The sequence below is a fragment of the Mirounga angustirostris genome, unplaced genomic scaffold (genome assembly GCF_029215605.1).
Source record: "Mirounga angustirostris isolate CCGP_5_RB_7025 unplaced genomic scaffold, mMirAng1.0.hap1 SCAF_3, whole genome shotgun sequence".
In the NCBI taxonomy this organism is placed as follows: domain Eukaryota; kingdom Metazoa; phylum Chordata; class Mammalia; order Carnivora; family Phocidae; genus Mirounga; species Mirounga angustirostris.
In genome coordinates this window covers 126352579-126368435 of record NW_026991711.1, presented here as the reverse complement: position 1 = coordinate 126368435, position 15857 = coordinate 126352579, and the positions used below count along the sequence as shown (strand labels likewise).

The 15857-nt window shown below is 35.1% G+C and overlaps 1 protein-coding gene across 2 annotated transcripts in view; it reads right to left on the bottom strand.

Annotated features, from left to right (window-relative positions):
• Positions 1-1038: 1038 nt before the first annotated feature.
• PSMD14 (proteasome 26S subunit, non-ATPase 14) overlaps positions 1039-15857 on the bottom strand; it is a 103993-nt gene continuing 89174 nt past the window's right edge. For both annotated transcript variants that reach the window (XM_045868753.2, XM_064586615.1), the window contains 3 exons: positions 14762-14887; positions 3906-3968; positions 1039-1454 (listed from right to left, as the gene is read on the bottom strand). In XM_045868753.2, coding sequence (XP_045724709.1) covers positions 1356-1454; positions 3906-3968; positions 14762-14887 — 288 coding nt within the window. In that variant the 3' untranslated portion in view covers positions 1039-1355. The remainder of the gene's footprint in view (positions 1455-3905; positions 3969-14761; positions 14888-15857) is intronic.

Sequence of the window (15857 nt, the reverse complement as noted above, 5' to 3'; positions counted from 1 at the left end):
GACTATATATAAAAGAAAAAGCCACAGGACAAGCAAATGCTCAGAATACCTCTTATTCCACCAAAAAAGAGACTGTGAAACATAGTGGGAATTTAAGCCATTTCTACTTTTAGTTTCTGGTAATTGTTCATTAGGCAACCAGTAAGAGCCTAGAATTGTTCAAATAGGACGGTAATTTGGTCTACCACACATTCCTACCACCTCTAGTAGGAGTTAAGTCTAAATTCCAAGTCCCCAAGTAAAACCCTCTTTTAATGAAGCCTTAGAAACAAACATTTTACCATATTTTCACAAAGGATACAGACAAGAATTAAATCTGTCTCCATATGTTTTCCCATACTCCTTGGTATACCCAGAATGGTGCTGTGCCATGACTATTAATGGGGGCAGTTATTATATCAGGTTAGAAACAGGTTGAGGGATAAGGTCATCTATAAAACCTGCTATTAGTCAAATTTTTGTCTTTATCAGAAAACTGAGTACTTTAAGTTAATTGGGGAAAGATGAGAGAAAACAGTGACAAAATTATTTCTTATGTGCTCATGATACTAAATTCACGTTATGGTGCCTTTTCTTAATTTGCTTTGAAGAGATTATATACCTTCTGTGGCTGTCTTAGCTAAAAGTTTAGTGGAGTTTGAAGCAGGCAACTTCCAGGTAACCTCCGCATTGGTAGAATGTACTCTTTAAAAAAAATAATAAAGTCTAAATTAATATTGTTCCCTTTTTCTCCTTAAATGTACTCCTCTGAAACCCTGGAAAGTATAATATGTTAAGATACTGACTATACAATATTAATTTGTGACAGATACTTTTAATAAAATATGTCAACATTTTTTTCTGGGTTACTCACTAATGGGGTAGCAACTCTTTAATGGCGATCATTTTCTATTTGTGAAGTTTTGTTATCACACTGATGTTTTATGTGTTGTAAGATCTTAAATTGCAAAGAGAAACATATCTTTGTGTGAGATTTTGAGAGCACTGTCAAATGTTACTCTCTCAATTCCACCCAGTGCCAAAAAACCTCAGGAGACATAGATTGTAAATGTATTTTATTTTGTAGGCAACAATCAAAATATATTTGTGTTACTGATTTCTTCAAATATTAAATGGGATCTTAACAAAATTTGTCCACTTTGATGTACTCTTATACAACTTTGGAATCTGCAAAGACCCTGACTAAAGAAACAGAAGTAATTGCACAACCGAGACTGAAGGTGTTACAGTACTGCAAATGATGCCAGATGTCTTACATTTAACCAAACACACCTTCAGAGGTCCCTTGATTTTGAGCATTAGGAACAATAGAGGAATATACGCTGAAAGTATCACCAATAGCTTTTTGCATTGTTTTATTTAAATACGACAGTATCCAACATAGCTGCTAAACACTGGACAATATTTGAAGTCATAAGTACATCCACATGTTCCTCCAAATGACGTTTGGGGTCCTAAATAAGAAAATAAGGAAAGAAAAAGAAAAAAGAACCATATTACTGATAGAAGAATTACTTAGTTTAAATAGTTGATGAAACGGGTAAAGAAAGCCAAACCTAAATTTATATATATTTTACAATTTCATTTTCCTAATATATTGTTATGTTCTTAGATAAAACCTGATAAAATAATAGATTACACAATAAAAAACTTATTTACACAATCAATGCTTCGACTCTGTACCATAAATTATAAAGAGTAACAAAGAATTCTATACAGCCGCAGCATCTGATTTTTTAAAAACAAAGTATAAGCATTTTTAAGTGTACATAGCCCAAGTATGTGTGCATATTTTCTGCCATTCATATTTATTGACTGTCTAAGAGGTCCTTTACTCGAAGCAGACGTACCAATAGGTAAGAGTTCAATGTGAATTCTTTCTCATCCCTTCCTCTGCAATTTTAATTTAAATTTAATTCCTGTATAATTTTAGTATTTCAGGAAAAAGTGCTTTAAATGATTCAGGAAATACTCTTGGATCAAAAGCCACTGTTAGTTGTTTAAAAATCCAAATACAATGTTAAGATATACATAATTTACATGTATATAATGTGTATAAAATAATGCTAAGAATACATATTTTCTGCAGCTATTTTGAAAAAATAAAGTATCAGAGAAAAGGATATAGGTACAATCTTTTAACTGAAACCTGATCAAATCTATATTTGAAACATCTGAGTTAAAAATGAGGCTTAAAATAACACTGTAATAAATGAAGTTAAATTAAAATGCTTAATTATATTTATGTTTAAGGCTGAGCTGAATGAAATATTTCAACTAAATGTGAAAGCTTTAAAATATATATATCACACACAATAAAAAATTCTCAATTAAAGCATTATTTTTGTATAGGTATTGCTAAAATACCCAAGACTCCTAACTTTAAACAAATGCTCATCACTGGAATTATTTCTTGGCTGTTCTTTTCTAAATTACAATTTCAAGACATGCTTGATTTCCTTAAACAACCCAGAGATGCAACATGCTACAAATAATTTCAAGTAATTAGACCACATATTAAATTTTCTTTATTTCAGAAATAAGCCTTAGGACATTTTAGGTGAAAGTGCCTGAGAAAGACTGGCAGGAGTAAAAGATAGTGATCTGATTCCATTACAGACAAACAATTTTGCTTTTGCCACGCAATAGGCTAAACCAGTTAAATGCTAGATTAAAAAAAATGATTCTGATGATTATTCGACTTTGCCCATTACATATTTTTCAGCTTCACTTTTAACTTAGACCTTTTATTTGTTGCTAACTGCTAAAATCTACATCGTAGCCTCAGAGTCATTTATTCAAAAAACAGTGAGTTCTATCAAGTGCAAGACTCCAAGTTGGTGATCTAATAATATATATTAGGACTACAGTAAGTGGTGGGAAGTGACAAGGTAACCAGATCACACAAGATGAGAGAACAAGATGAACTATACTTCATTTTGTTTGGGGAAGGTTCTGGCTGTTTTAAATTATAATATTCAGAATGTAGTGAGATTTAATTTCACTAATTATGATATTTAAGTCAGACCTTTGCCCCTACTGCTCTGTTGGAGGAACTGGTTTTGTAGTGAACTGGTAACACACTTCCCTCAGTTATCTACATTACTTCTTGTGGCAGCTGGGTGATTCTTAGAGATTTCCCATCCAAGAATGGTCCTGGCCCAAACCTACATAGCTTGTGAGATGTGATGGGATCAGAGCATATGGTAGGATGGCTGAAAGCAAAGACAGCTTAGTGTCTTGCATCTGAAATATCAAGATTCTGCCAACATCAGCAATATGATAACCATGTTCCATGAAATGAAAAAAATGTAATCAACATTCTTTAAAAAACAGTCTAATTAATCTGTAGATTCTTTTAATTGGCTGGTGTGTTCCCCCAACCCTCAGAAAATAGGAACTAAAATATATATTTCATCTTGGAAATGTGAAAGAGCAAATACTTAAAACCCTTTCTCCTCACTCACTATAACCCAATGGGGCTCTCAGCCTTCTTAGGAACATTACCTACAAACTGAAGCCTACATACTGACAAACTGTATCATTTAAAAAACTGATACATATGAAATAAACCATTATATTATCTTCACTGATAATATTATTTCAAGTAAAAATAATACCTGAATAATTAACTCAGGACATAAGTTTCTTGATTTATTTCTAGTAAGTCATTTTCACTAAAGATAGTATCTTACAGATCTATTTGTGACTTCACTATATATGGCAAAGAGCATTTGACATCAAGTAATTCAGTGACCTTTACAATTAGCATCATAGTTACAGGACAAAAGAAAAATGTAGAGCGAACAAACAGGGAAACAAAAATCGTACAGGCCCTCCCACAGTTTTAACTCTACAAGAGCATGTCATTGTGCGACCGCATAACCTATTTCAGTATACCTCACCTGCTTGCCGACATTCTTTATTGCCAGCTGTTCTGCTGTCATCTTATCTTCTTCTTCTACGGCCTGTGAATGAGACACAAAGGACAGAGTTTCAAGTTCCAAATTTACTTTTCCCACCACAGAACACTCACGGAGGACAATGGTGATCATAATTTTCATTCACAGAACCTTTTATTCAAGTGACTTACTAAACCAAAAAGCAAGTTTGCTAATCTTCAGAATAACCTTCAGTGTAATAAAAACTATTACCGCCATCATTTATGTTTATTGTATCTTTTATTTTATTTATTTATTTGAGAGAGAGAGCGAGAGAGCACAAGCAGGGGGAGTGGCAGAGAGAAAGGCAGGCCCCCTGCTGAGCAGGGAGCCTGACTCCACGAGGGGCTCGATCCCAGGACCCCAGGATCACGACCGGAGCCGAAGGCAGACACTTAACTGACTGAGCCACCCAGGCCCCTACCACCATCATTTTGAAAACAGACTTAAATAGGTAAAAGACACTGAATATGTCAAACTGGACCACCAGATAGTATTCACCATCTGGAAACTGCTACAGAATTCTTTGAGGGATGGCTAAAGTGGAGGAGAGAAGTACCTGCGGCAGTTCTTATGGCACCATGGTGCTAACTAGTCCTATTCTGTCTTCTTTTCCTTGTTCTACTTTCATTACATCTCTGCCCCAACTTCCCATTTCTTTGTCTCCTTTTTTTGGTCAACTGAACCCGTGCACACCCAGTATCTATTTTAAACTATCAGCAGCTCTTAGAATGCTGCCTTTTGATCCATTTAACAAATCATAGAGTTTTCTCCCTTCATAACTCTACATATTTAAATCTCTAAAAGTAGTACATGTATTCGGAAAAAAAAAAAAAATCTCACTTTTCCATGACTGATCTTTAGTAATCATGAAGAAACAGAGTAATCTGAAGTTTTCAATAGGAAAACTTACTTGAATTCAAAGCCAAATCAAGTAAAAATTAAATCAACAAAACAATATACACAAACCATTTTCTACTATTTTCAGTTAGCTACAAACTCCTGTGTGTATGACCATAAATTTTCTAGCAAGTAATTACGAAAGAATTACAGCATGTAGATTAGCTACCATCATTGCCCCCTCTCTCAACAACGGCACCACCATAAAACCTCTTTATTGAGAAGCAACCTCCTTAAGAGTTTGGGTAATTTTCTGTCTGAAGCCAGGACTCTATCTGTATCAGGTGAACTCCTGGTCTATGATTTATTCATAGCATCTGATAACTGGAAAACACAGAAAACTGAAGGATCATCAACCTTAAGAAATAACACCACAGCACTTATCACAAATATGATTACAAAAGCGGTGAGATGGTGGGGGTGGAAAGCAGGAAACCAAAATCCCAGTGAGGGTTAGATTTGGATACTCTAAACTTAATAATCTCGCAGCTGCCAAATTTCTTCATGTGTGAACAATGAACATGTAGGAAATGCAATCATCAGACATTTCCCATAAACTGGGAAGTTTGGCTGCATTTCACACCTTCTTAATAGTTTTGTAAACAGAGAACTTGAAAATGAGCAAAGATGGCAAGTGTCTAATTTTATAAATGGACAAACTATCTAGAGAATTTTCCCCAGTAGAACCTGCCTAAAAAGAAAAGATGGTGAATAAGTACTGTATCTACTGATTACTAGAGGATACTTATTTACAACACATCATTAAGAAAATACATTTATGACTCATAAACCTGGAAGAAGGAAAAATAAAGCTAATAACACTCCAAATCTAGAATTCCCTAGATAGAGAATATGTTCATTTTCAGAGTCAGATGTCACTCCTGTTATGCTCAACTAAGTAAAAAAGTATTACATAAGTGGGAAATTGCTTCTCCCACTATCTCAATGTTTTTACATATATAGAAACATGAGCAACACATAAAAAGTTTGTTTTTCTGAATTACTTTTACAAATCATGACACTATACCTTACCAACTTGAAAACATTATTGGATGAGTGAATGGAACAATTCACATAAGTTTGTACTCTGCATTCATTTAGTGTTAGCTGCTCTGTGCACATGTCAGAAACCGTACAGTACTGGAAGGAGGTAAGACTTTTGGAATTTGGCTCAAAATACCATTCAATGTATAAATAGTTAATACAAAGTATTCTGGAGTACTGCAAATATCAAAGATGGCAGGTATGCAAAGATGAAAGTCAAAAAACACTGATCTTATTTAAAAGGTTAAATAGGATGTAAAAAGCTCTAACTTAATTTTTAAAATCTTTTACATCATTTAACCACTTTACCAATTAGTTTTTCCATTTCCAATAATTAAAAGAGAGAGTTCACAAACTCTTTGAGAAGTGCAGATGGTAAAAAGTACTCCCAGCCATAGATGCCATCTGGAAAATGAGGAGCAGCTGTAGATTTAGGCATATACTAAGGTTGCAAACCCCCATGACAAAGAATAAGCACATCTTTTTCATTCTAAGATAGACCAGAGCAGACCAGATCATCACATCAAACCCTTAAATATTTTCTCCACTTACCTAAGTCACCTATATCTCATCTACCATCTGGGCAAGACCAGTTTGTCTTCATTCATAGTTCTAATCTGGCTAGTCACCAGGAAAAATTAAGAAATGGTAGCAGCAGAAACAAATGAAATTCAGGCACAGGCAGTGTCCTCACTAGGGGAACTTCTGTGTTTATGGCAACTTCTGTGATTTGGCATCAAATTTTGCTTTTGCATTCATGCTCTTCGGTTTACTCAACCAACAAAAAAGCACTGAAAATGTTTGTGGCTATTCACACTAGAAACGTTTTTAACAGTTTATCAACAAAGACCCCCAGATGGCTATCCCATCATGCACGGTCTGCACAGTTCTAAGAAATTCCTAGAATTTGGTCTGTTATGTTATCATAATCCCCTCAGATGTACCCCCATCTTAAAGAGGCTTTTACGAAACCTATTAACTTCATTCTCTTTTTTCTGGTAATGGTCAAATTTATTAAATGGAAAACCAGTATCTTAGATTCTACCATTTAATCTACCCTTTAATAAATATGGACTGGATTCTTTGCACTTCATTAACACTCTCCACCACGTAAATTCCAACGAACTGTTTTCTTGAACTTTCTGAATGCCTTTAAGAGCTTCTCCAATACCTGTTTTCTCTTCTAATCCTTTAACCTCTCTGCTTTTATGACACTGTGTCTCTTACTCTACTTCACACTTCTCTAGTCCTTGGGTTTCTTCTTTTCCCTTTGAAATGTTAACTTTCCTCACTCTATAACACACCATACTCCCATTTAAACACATGCTTTCTAAAATCACATATATGGTAATTTTTTTCACCATTAAACAAACTCTGAGTAACTGCTAGTGAATTTTAAGATAATGTATTTTACTTCTTTCTTGATTTTATGTGAGGTCAATGTATTGACTATATAAATGAAAATCACATTACTGGGTTAAGGCAGTAGAGAATGAGTTTAAAGAAACGGCTTTTACAAAACATAGTTGGGAAAGCAAAATTAACAAACACGAAACAATTAGAAATCTGAGACAGGATAAGAGGTGTGAGTTTGGAGAAAATTGGTTTTCCTACCACTATCAGTAATTCAAATATTACCATACATGTGCTTTTACAAATATTAATTTACTGAATCCTTAAAACATCCCAGTGAATTCATGTAATCTACATTTTACATATGAAGAAATTAGGCACCTTTGAGGAACTATATGTTAATTCCAGCAATACTTCTATTATAAAAAAAACATATTTCTAACTCTCCTTTTGGAATAGCTTATAACACTCCAGTACATTCTATACATGTCCTCAACAGCAGAATTTTCATTTTACATATTGGTAATCACTCATTCTGAATAAGATAGTTCTTGCTCTTCGAGGAGCTCACATTTGGGCTTTACTTGCCTATAAATCTCAAACTGCAATGCAGTATGAAATATACAAAAATGGAGTGTGCACAGAGAACAACAGGGACACATACAGCCATACAGCTAATAAGCAATGCAAGTGTGACTTCAACAGTACTATCTATCTCCAAAGACCTTGAAGCAACATTCATGACAATTCAGGAAATGATTAGTTTTTAATGACATCCTAAATTAAATCTATGATTTAATAAATGGCCTGAACAGCATAAATTCTTTCTAAAAATCTTACAGGGAATCCAATTTTCAAGTGTAATTACACAAAATAGAGATATACAATAAAGATCGTATGTATATGTGTGTGCACACATAATGGAAATTGTAGTTCAGCTTGTTGAAAAAATTTCTATGGCAGAATCTATTTGCTGCCTACCCAACATATATTTCCCCCTTCTTTTGTAATATAACCCTGATTTTAGTAAAGGCAGTGATGCTCCCAGGTAAAAGACCACACTAGGGGTGCCTGGGTGGCTCATTCGTTAAGCGTCTGCCTTCGGCTCAGGTCATGATCCCGGGGTCCTGGGATAGAGCCCCACATCGGGCTCTCTGCTCAGCAGGAAGCCTGCTTCTCCCTCTCCACTCCCCCTGCTTGTGTTCCCTCTCTCACTGTCTCTCTCTGTCAAATAAATAAATAAAATCTTAGAAAAAAAAAAAAAAAGACCACACTATATAGCCTTTCTCAAAGCAAGGTGTGTCCGCTTGAGTTCTGCCAGTGAAATATAATCAGAAGTGCTGCTGGGTAGGACTTAAGAAAAGGATTGTGAAAGGGAATTGATTTAGCTGGGAAGTAACCCCCCTTTTGCCCTTCCTTTTTTACCTGTTGCTGGGAACTCGGATGGGATAGCTAAAGCTCTAGCAAACACCGTGAATCATGAGGATATCTACAGGATGGAAGCCACTATAAGGGAAGTGGAGCAAAAGATAGAAGGAATCTGGGTTTGGGGCACCTGGGTGGCTCAGTCAGTTGAGCATCCAGGTTTCGCTCAGGTCATGAGCTCAGGGTCGTGAGACTGAGTCCTGAGTCAGGCTCCACACTCAGTGGGGAGTTTGTCTGAGATTCTCTCTCCCACTCCCTTTGTCCCTCCACCCCCGTGCACTCTCTCTTTCTCTCAAATAATAAGTAAATCTAAAAAAAAAAATCTGGGTTCATGATGACCTCAAAGTTTCATACTGGCCTTGAGTTGCCAGAAACCTACACTTCTATCTTGTTGAAGCCATTGCTACTTTGAGCTAACACAATCTTAGATATAAGTAACACCTGGTTAATGCAAAAACTGAAAATAATGCAGGATTTACATAAAGCATATCATTTCCCTGCCTTCCACCTTTAAGCGGACAGTGTTAACACATAATACGTTGAGATAAATGGGAGACAGGTATCTTTTTTTAAAGATTTTTATTCATTTATTTGAGAGAGAGCACAAGCAGAGGGCAGAGGGAGAGGGAGAAACAGACTCTCCACTAAGCAGGGAGCCCACGCAGGGCTCAATCCCAGGACCCCGGGATCACGACCTGAGCAGAAGGCAGACAGAAGGTAGATGCTTAACCGACTGAGCCACCCAGGTGCCCCAAGATAGGGATCTTTGAAAAGGAAAGGGAAGGTAAAATAGTAGGCACTTTTCACATTGTTTTATAATTTAATTTTTTATATAATAGAATTTAAATATTTCTCTAAGTCGGTACTTATAGAATTTTATTCTTCATAATAAACCCTTAAAAGAGAACATGTTAGTTTTAAGAGTCATATGCATTTAAAATTGAAAGATGGCCTCCAAAAATGTTATGTCACTCTACTTACCCACTAGTGATGCATTTTCCCAAATTGTTTTTTATATTTGAAAAGAAAAAAAATTCTATTTATAATTTTAATTTTCTTCTTTGATTACTTAATAAGGTTGAACTTGTCTTTTCATGTTTATATGCCACTTGTCTTCAGTGAGTTTTCTAGCTCTTTTGTCCAAATTATTGTTTTTTAAAACTATTTTATAGGGATTCTTTGGATATTATGCATTTTTTGGATACTAGCCCTTTCTGTGTTACCAGTACAAATATTTTCTCCCAGTCTGACTCCTAACAAGCATTCAGTAAATGTTAGTTATTTTTATTGCAGATAAACTTTACTGTCAAGTTATCAAAACTTTAAAACCTCATTGATATTCTTACTATCATTAAAGTAATCTTTAGGAAGCCTGACAGCAGCTTTACAATACTGAATCTTCCTATTTGGAAACAAGGGAATCTATTCGCAAATTTTTTTAGTATTATTCAAATAAGTCATATACATTTATACATTTCTTTCTTATGGTAATTATTTATAAGTATTTGGTAATTTTGAATGCTATGAATTGATTTGCCTATTAAATTTTTCAACTGGTTTCAGCCTATGTAACTGCTTGGTTACTACCCACATAATTCTCTATTGTAACAGTTCTAACAATTTTCTAGTTTAGGCTCTTAGATTTCTGTTTGATTGCAAACATATCCTATCATACTTAAATAATGATAATCTGGCCTGGTTTTCCCAATATTTACATATTACTTTGTTTTTCTTATCTTATTACACTAGCATAAAACAACATTTTCCTACTTAACTAGCTACTGTAGTAAACCAAACGTAGTCATATAATTACATGTTTTATATGTAAAAAATACATATTTATTTTCTGAATTTTCTGAAATATATCTGAATTTTCTTTTTTTTTATTTGTTAAGACTGTTTTTTAATTTAATTATTTGACACAGAGAGAGAGCGTGCGCACAAGCAGGGGGAGCAGCAGAGGGAGAGGGAGAAGCAGGCTCCCTGCTGAGCTGGAGGCCCAATGTGGGGCTCAATCCCAGGACCCTGCGATCATGACTTAAGCCGAAGGCAGACACTTAACCGACTGAACCACCCAGGCATCCCCATACCTCAATTTTCTTTCAGGTTATAGAGCAGGCACTATTTCTATCTAAAAGGTACACAGTCAAATCTCAGATTTATAGGGCTACATGTTTGAAAACAAGGCAAATTTTTATGTCTCTCTGTTATTCTTAAAATAATCTCCTACAATTCATTTTTCACTTGCACTTTCACTTACAAATATCCAATCAAATATCAATACTTTAAAATTTGATGCATCTTAGCAGAATAAATTAGGAGATCTGGAATAACAGAGTGTGGGTGTTGTAGTTCGGTAATTAGAGAAATCAATGCCTAGTAATCAAGCAGAATCTTTGTGTGGAATTCAGACTTGAAATAGAAAAGTTGGGACAAAGGAATTTAATTATTTTCTGATCTTCTTTCACTTTAGGAGCTAACTGGCACCTAACGGTAATTACCTTAGTTTAAAACACCAACCAATTAAAAAGAATACTATGAAGAATTGGTAGCATGGGCCTTTCTTTTTATATTTTAAGTGTTACTAAAAACTCCACCACATTCTCTTTCAATCACAGAGGGAATTACATTCTCAAATTTGGACTCCTTCATATCACAGCTTACACATTGTTTTCATTTTATAACCAAACCTTACAAGTTTTTGAGTACTACAGAGATTTTTTAAAACTGTAAAATAGGAAAAACTTCTGTGGATGGGCAGCAGTAACCATAAATAGGTTATTTCCTGGCAGTGGTACCAATATGAATTTACTTAAACTTGCAATGTTACAGAGAAATGAAAACCATTCCTACAGTCTGCTGAATAATATTACTTAAGTCACTAATGTGTAAAAGGTTAATAACTGTTTTAAGTATGATAAACTACTTCTTTTTCTTTAATATCACTACATGAAAACATATACTAGAAAGATAAAAAGAATTTTTTCCCCCCCTATCATCTAGAATCAGTGGAGATTTCCAGCTGGAACACTACATATACATCAGGGCATGATCTTCAAAGTCAGACCTAATTCTGCTGGAATTTCGTTTGTATGGGCCCATCAATTTTTTTCAAAGCTAAACTCTCTCCAAAGACTTCTTGCTACACGTGGCAAATTTTATATACTGTCTCTTGGCTAATATTTATTTTGGTAAGACATGTTTAATGTAGAAAGAGAAATACTACTTCTTGGTGTGACAACCAATATCAATTTTAACTGTCTCCAAAATCTTAAGCTCTAGCCCCTACCATTAAATTCTAGTCCTATATTTCCACTGCTTGTTTAAAATAAAACTCTAACTCCTTTCTCAATCCTTCTACTTCTAAATTGGAAAATTTTAATGGTACTAACATACTTCTTGTCACTTAGGAAGAAACCCTGAATTCACCCTTGATTCATCCTTCTTCTTTCACTTCATCCATCCAATGGGAGCCACATTTTATTTATTTGTCTACTGATGTCTCTGTTCCTAATGCCACTGTGGTAAACCTGATGATACCTAGTCCATTTTGTTTGGATAATAGAAAGCTCCTCCTAAACAGAACGTCCATTTCAAATCTCCTCTTACAGCACACTCCTCCTTTAGTACTGTTGTCAAATTACATTTCTAGAGACAGGTTCTGGGTATATCATGCTCCTGGTCAAAAATAACTCTATCCTGATATTCCAAGCCCTGTTATTTGACTTCAGTAACTTAAAAAAACTATTCTCCCCCATTCACCTTCATATATTATATACTCAAGCCAAACACAGTTTCCTAAAAGGTGTCTCTGCCTTTTCTGTCTCCTAGTCTTTACCCGTAATGTTTATTTTGCCTAGGGTAACATTTCTCTGTATGTCCAATCTTATTCAAGCTTTAAGGTCCAGCTCAAATGCTGTTATTCTCTAAGACAGCATCCTGGGTCTCCCACAACTGAAAGCAAAAGCCCCTGAATCTCTATAGGATTTCACTACAGACTTCTCTAGGGCAGTTCTCTAACTTCTAACTTGTATACAAATGAGTATACAAATCTCCTGGAAATCTTGATCAAATGTAGATTCTCATTCAGTAGGTCTGAGAGTCTGCATTTCTAACAAGATCCCAGGTGATACTGATACAGCTGGTCTGTGGACAAATTGAATACTAAGGTGTTAAGGAACATGCCAATTTTGGCCTACTACCCTGATCATTTGTGAATTTTTTTTACTGCCTCTGTTTTCCTATAAATGAAGGAAGGATCCCTGTTTTCCACTGCAACTTGTACAGGAGATATTCAATAAATATTTGTAAACAAAACACTGTATAATTTGTGTGTTTTACAAAGTGCAGGATTTCAATACATTAATGGGTTGCAAGCTATATGTATGTGTATGTAATATATATATGATTGAAACAATAAAATTGAGTCAAATGACAACACATCACATGTAATAAGGGTAAATATTATTTTGTAAAACTTTTGTTGCAACTATATATATATACACACATATACATTTGCATGTTCTGGGTCAAAATGTAAAATCTATTCTTTATGTGGGTTTTTGTCAAGAAAGCTGGAAAATACATGTTAGGTTGAATCATGTTCCCCCCTCCCTCCCAAATATGTTTAAATCCTAACCCTGGTTAGAGATTGGAGTTGTCACAAGCTAAAGAAAGCCTGGGACTAAAGCATCTGGAAAAGGAAAGGAAAGATCTTCCCCTGGAGGCTGCTAATACCTTGATTTTAGACTTTTAGCCTCCATAACTGTGAGGGAATATATTTGTTTTAAAATACCCAGTTTATGGAAACTAATACAACAAAGAACATACATTTTAAGTCATAGTTCAAGTATTTTTTTTAATTTCAGAATTGTAAAAGAATATAAATTTATGAACAAAAATATTATGGCCACATGTATTTTAGCATACAATAAATATTTTCAGGAGATTTCACAAAATATAACTTTTTACACATCCTCATATAAAGTGATCTCCCCTAGTTATTCTTACATCATCCCATTTATTTCGTATAGCACCAATCACAATATATTATTATATTGTGTTTCTCTGTTTACTTTGTTTCCTCCACCAGAAAATAATTTCTGTGAGGACAAGTCTTGCTTCTTACCATATCCCCAGTGCCTGGCACATAGCAAGTTTTCAATAGACACTTATTAAATGAATAAAAGAAAAGTTCATAAACTATTGTAGAAGTATTAAATGCTGTTGTTATTATCCTACATCTCCTTGTTTCCCCTTCCCTTCCAAGAAAAAGCCCTCTGGATAAGGAAGAAATTTCAAATGTAAAACTATTTTATATGGGCTACAACAGGGTTGGAAACTACAGCCCACAGGCCAAATCTAGCCAGCTGCCTGTTTTATTAAATAAAGTTGTATTGGGGCGCCTGTGTGGCTCAGTCGGTTAAGCGACTGCCTTTGGCTCAGGTCCTGATCCCAGGGTCCTGGGATCGAGCCCTGCATCGCATCAGGCTCCCTGCTCAGCGGGGAGCCTGCTTCTCCCTCTCCCTCTGCCGCCCCCCCCGCCTGTGCTCTCTTGTTCTCTTTCTGTCAAATAAATAAATAAAATCTTTAAAAAAATTTTTTTAAATAAAAATAAAATAAATTTGTACTGAAACACAGCCTCACTCATTCATGTATTGTCTGTGGCTGCTTTTAGACGACTGACAGCCGAGCTGAGTAGCTGCCAACAGACTGGATGGCCTGCAAAGTCCAAAATATTTACTATCTGATCTATAAAATAGGCCACTCTATTTTTAACTATATATTTATACCATGTTTGCCATCTAATCATACATATTTCAAAGACTGTAAGAAATAAATGTTGGGGGGCGCCTGGGTGGCTCAGTCGGTTAGGCATCTGCCTTCAGCTCAGGTCATGATCCCGGAGTCCCGGGATCGAGCCCCACGTTGAGCTCCCTTCTCGGCCGGGGGAGGGGGGGGCGTACGACACAAGACAACACTCTGCTTCTCCCCTAGCTTGTGCTTTCTCCCTCCCCACCTTCTCTCACAAATAAATAAATAAATATAAAATCTTAAAAAAAAAAAAAAAAGAAAGAAATGCTGGAAGTAACTTTCACCTTATTGTAATTCTTGGCTAATTCCAACATCTCTTTTACCACTGATTCATTGTGTTTACAGTGTTCACTGTAGTCCTGAAGTGTCAAACCTTCCATCCAACTCTTCTTATGCAAATTTAACAACATCTAAAAAATATAAAGAAAAAGTAATTATTTTCCTGTATTGAGGATATTTCCTTCACTTGTCTTGAGAAACAATGTCACAAAAAAACTTCAGAATTAATGAAAGAATTTAAAACTTAATTTTATTAAACTTGAATAAGAATTCTCCTAAATTTATATTAATATAACCTCAGGAGTATTCCAATGCCATGGCCTTTGTACTTGCTGTCCTTCTGCCTCAAAGGCTATTTTCCTTATCTGTGCATGGCTTTTATTTCTCATTTCCTTAGAGTTAGATGCCTTTCCTCACCACACTATATACAAAAGTCACCTCACACTATCTTAAACATCTGTCTTCTCTTATCATTTTTATAACACTATCAACACTTGAAATTTTTGTTTTCTTTATTATTGCATTTCTCTCTCACTAAGGAAAACTCAACAGGGTAGGAGCTTTGACCTGTTGATTTCAAGATCACCAAGATCTAGAGTCTAGAACAGTACCTAATCTAATCATAGCAGACATTCAATAGACATTTGCTGAATGCATAAATGAATGAATGAATGAATGAGTGAACTACTACGTTACACACAAGGTCTCTAATAGTTCATATAGCCCAGCTTTCAAAGGCCATGATAAGGAGGTAAATGTCCCATTCACTGAATGACTTCATTTAAATCTTTCTGAGCCTCAGTTTATAGTCTACGAACTAAGGCCTCATAACTCTCTAAGTTTCTTTTCAATCCTAACATTCCATCTATAATTTTTAAAATGAAAACTTCCTTACTGTCAGAATGAAAAGTCATGAAACTGGACAAGAAATCATAGATTTGTCCAGTCTACAATCAAAGCAGCAAACTAGGATCAGACTCTATTAGTGATCATGGAACTAAACACCTTAGTTCGTTGTTTCTCAAGCTAGACTCCTCGTTCTGAGTACATTTTCCTCAAAGTTCCTTAAGTTTTCAAGTTTAGAGTCTTAAGACAGTTTTT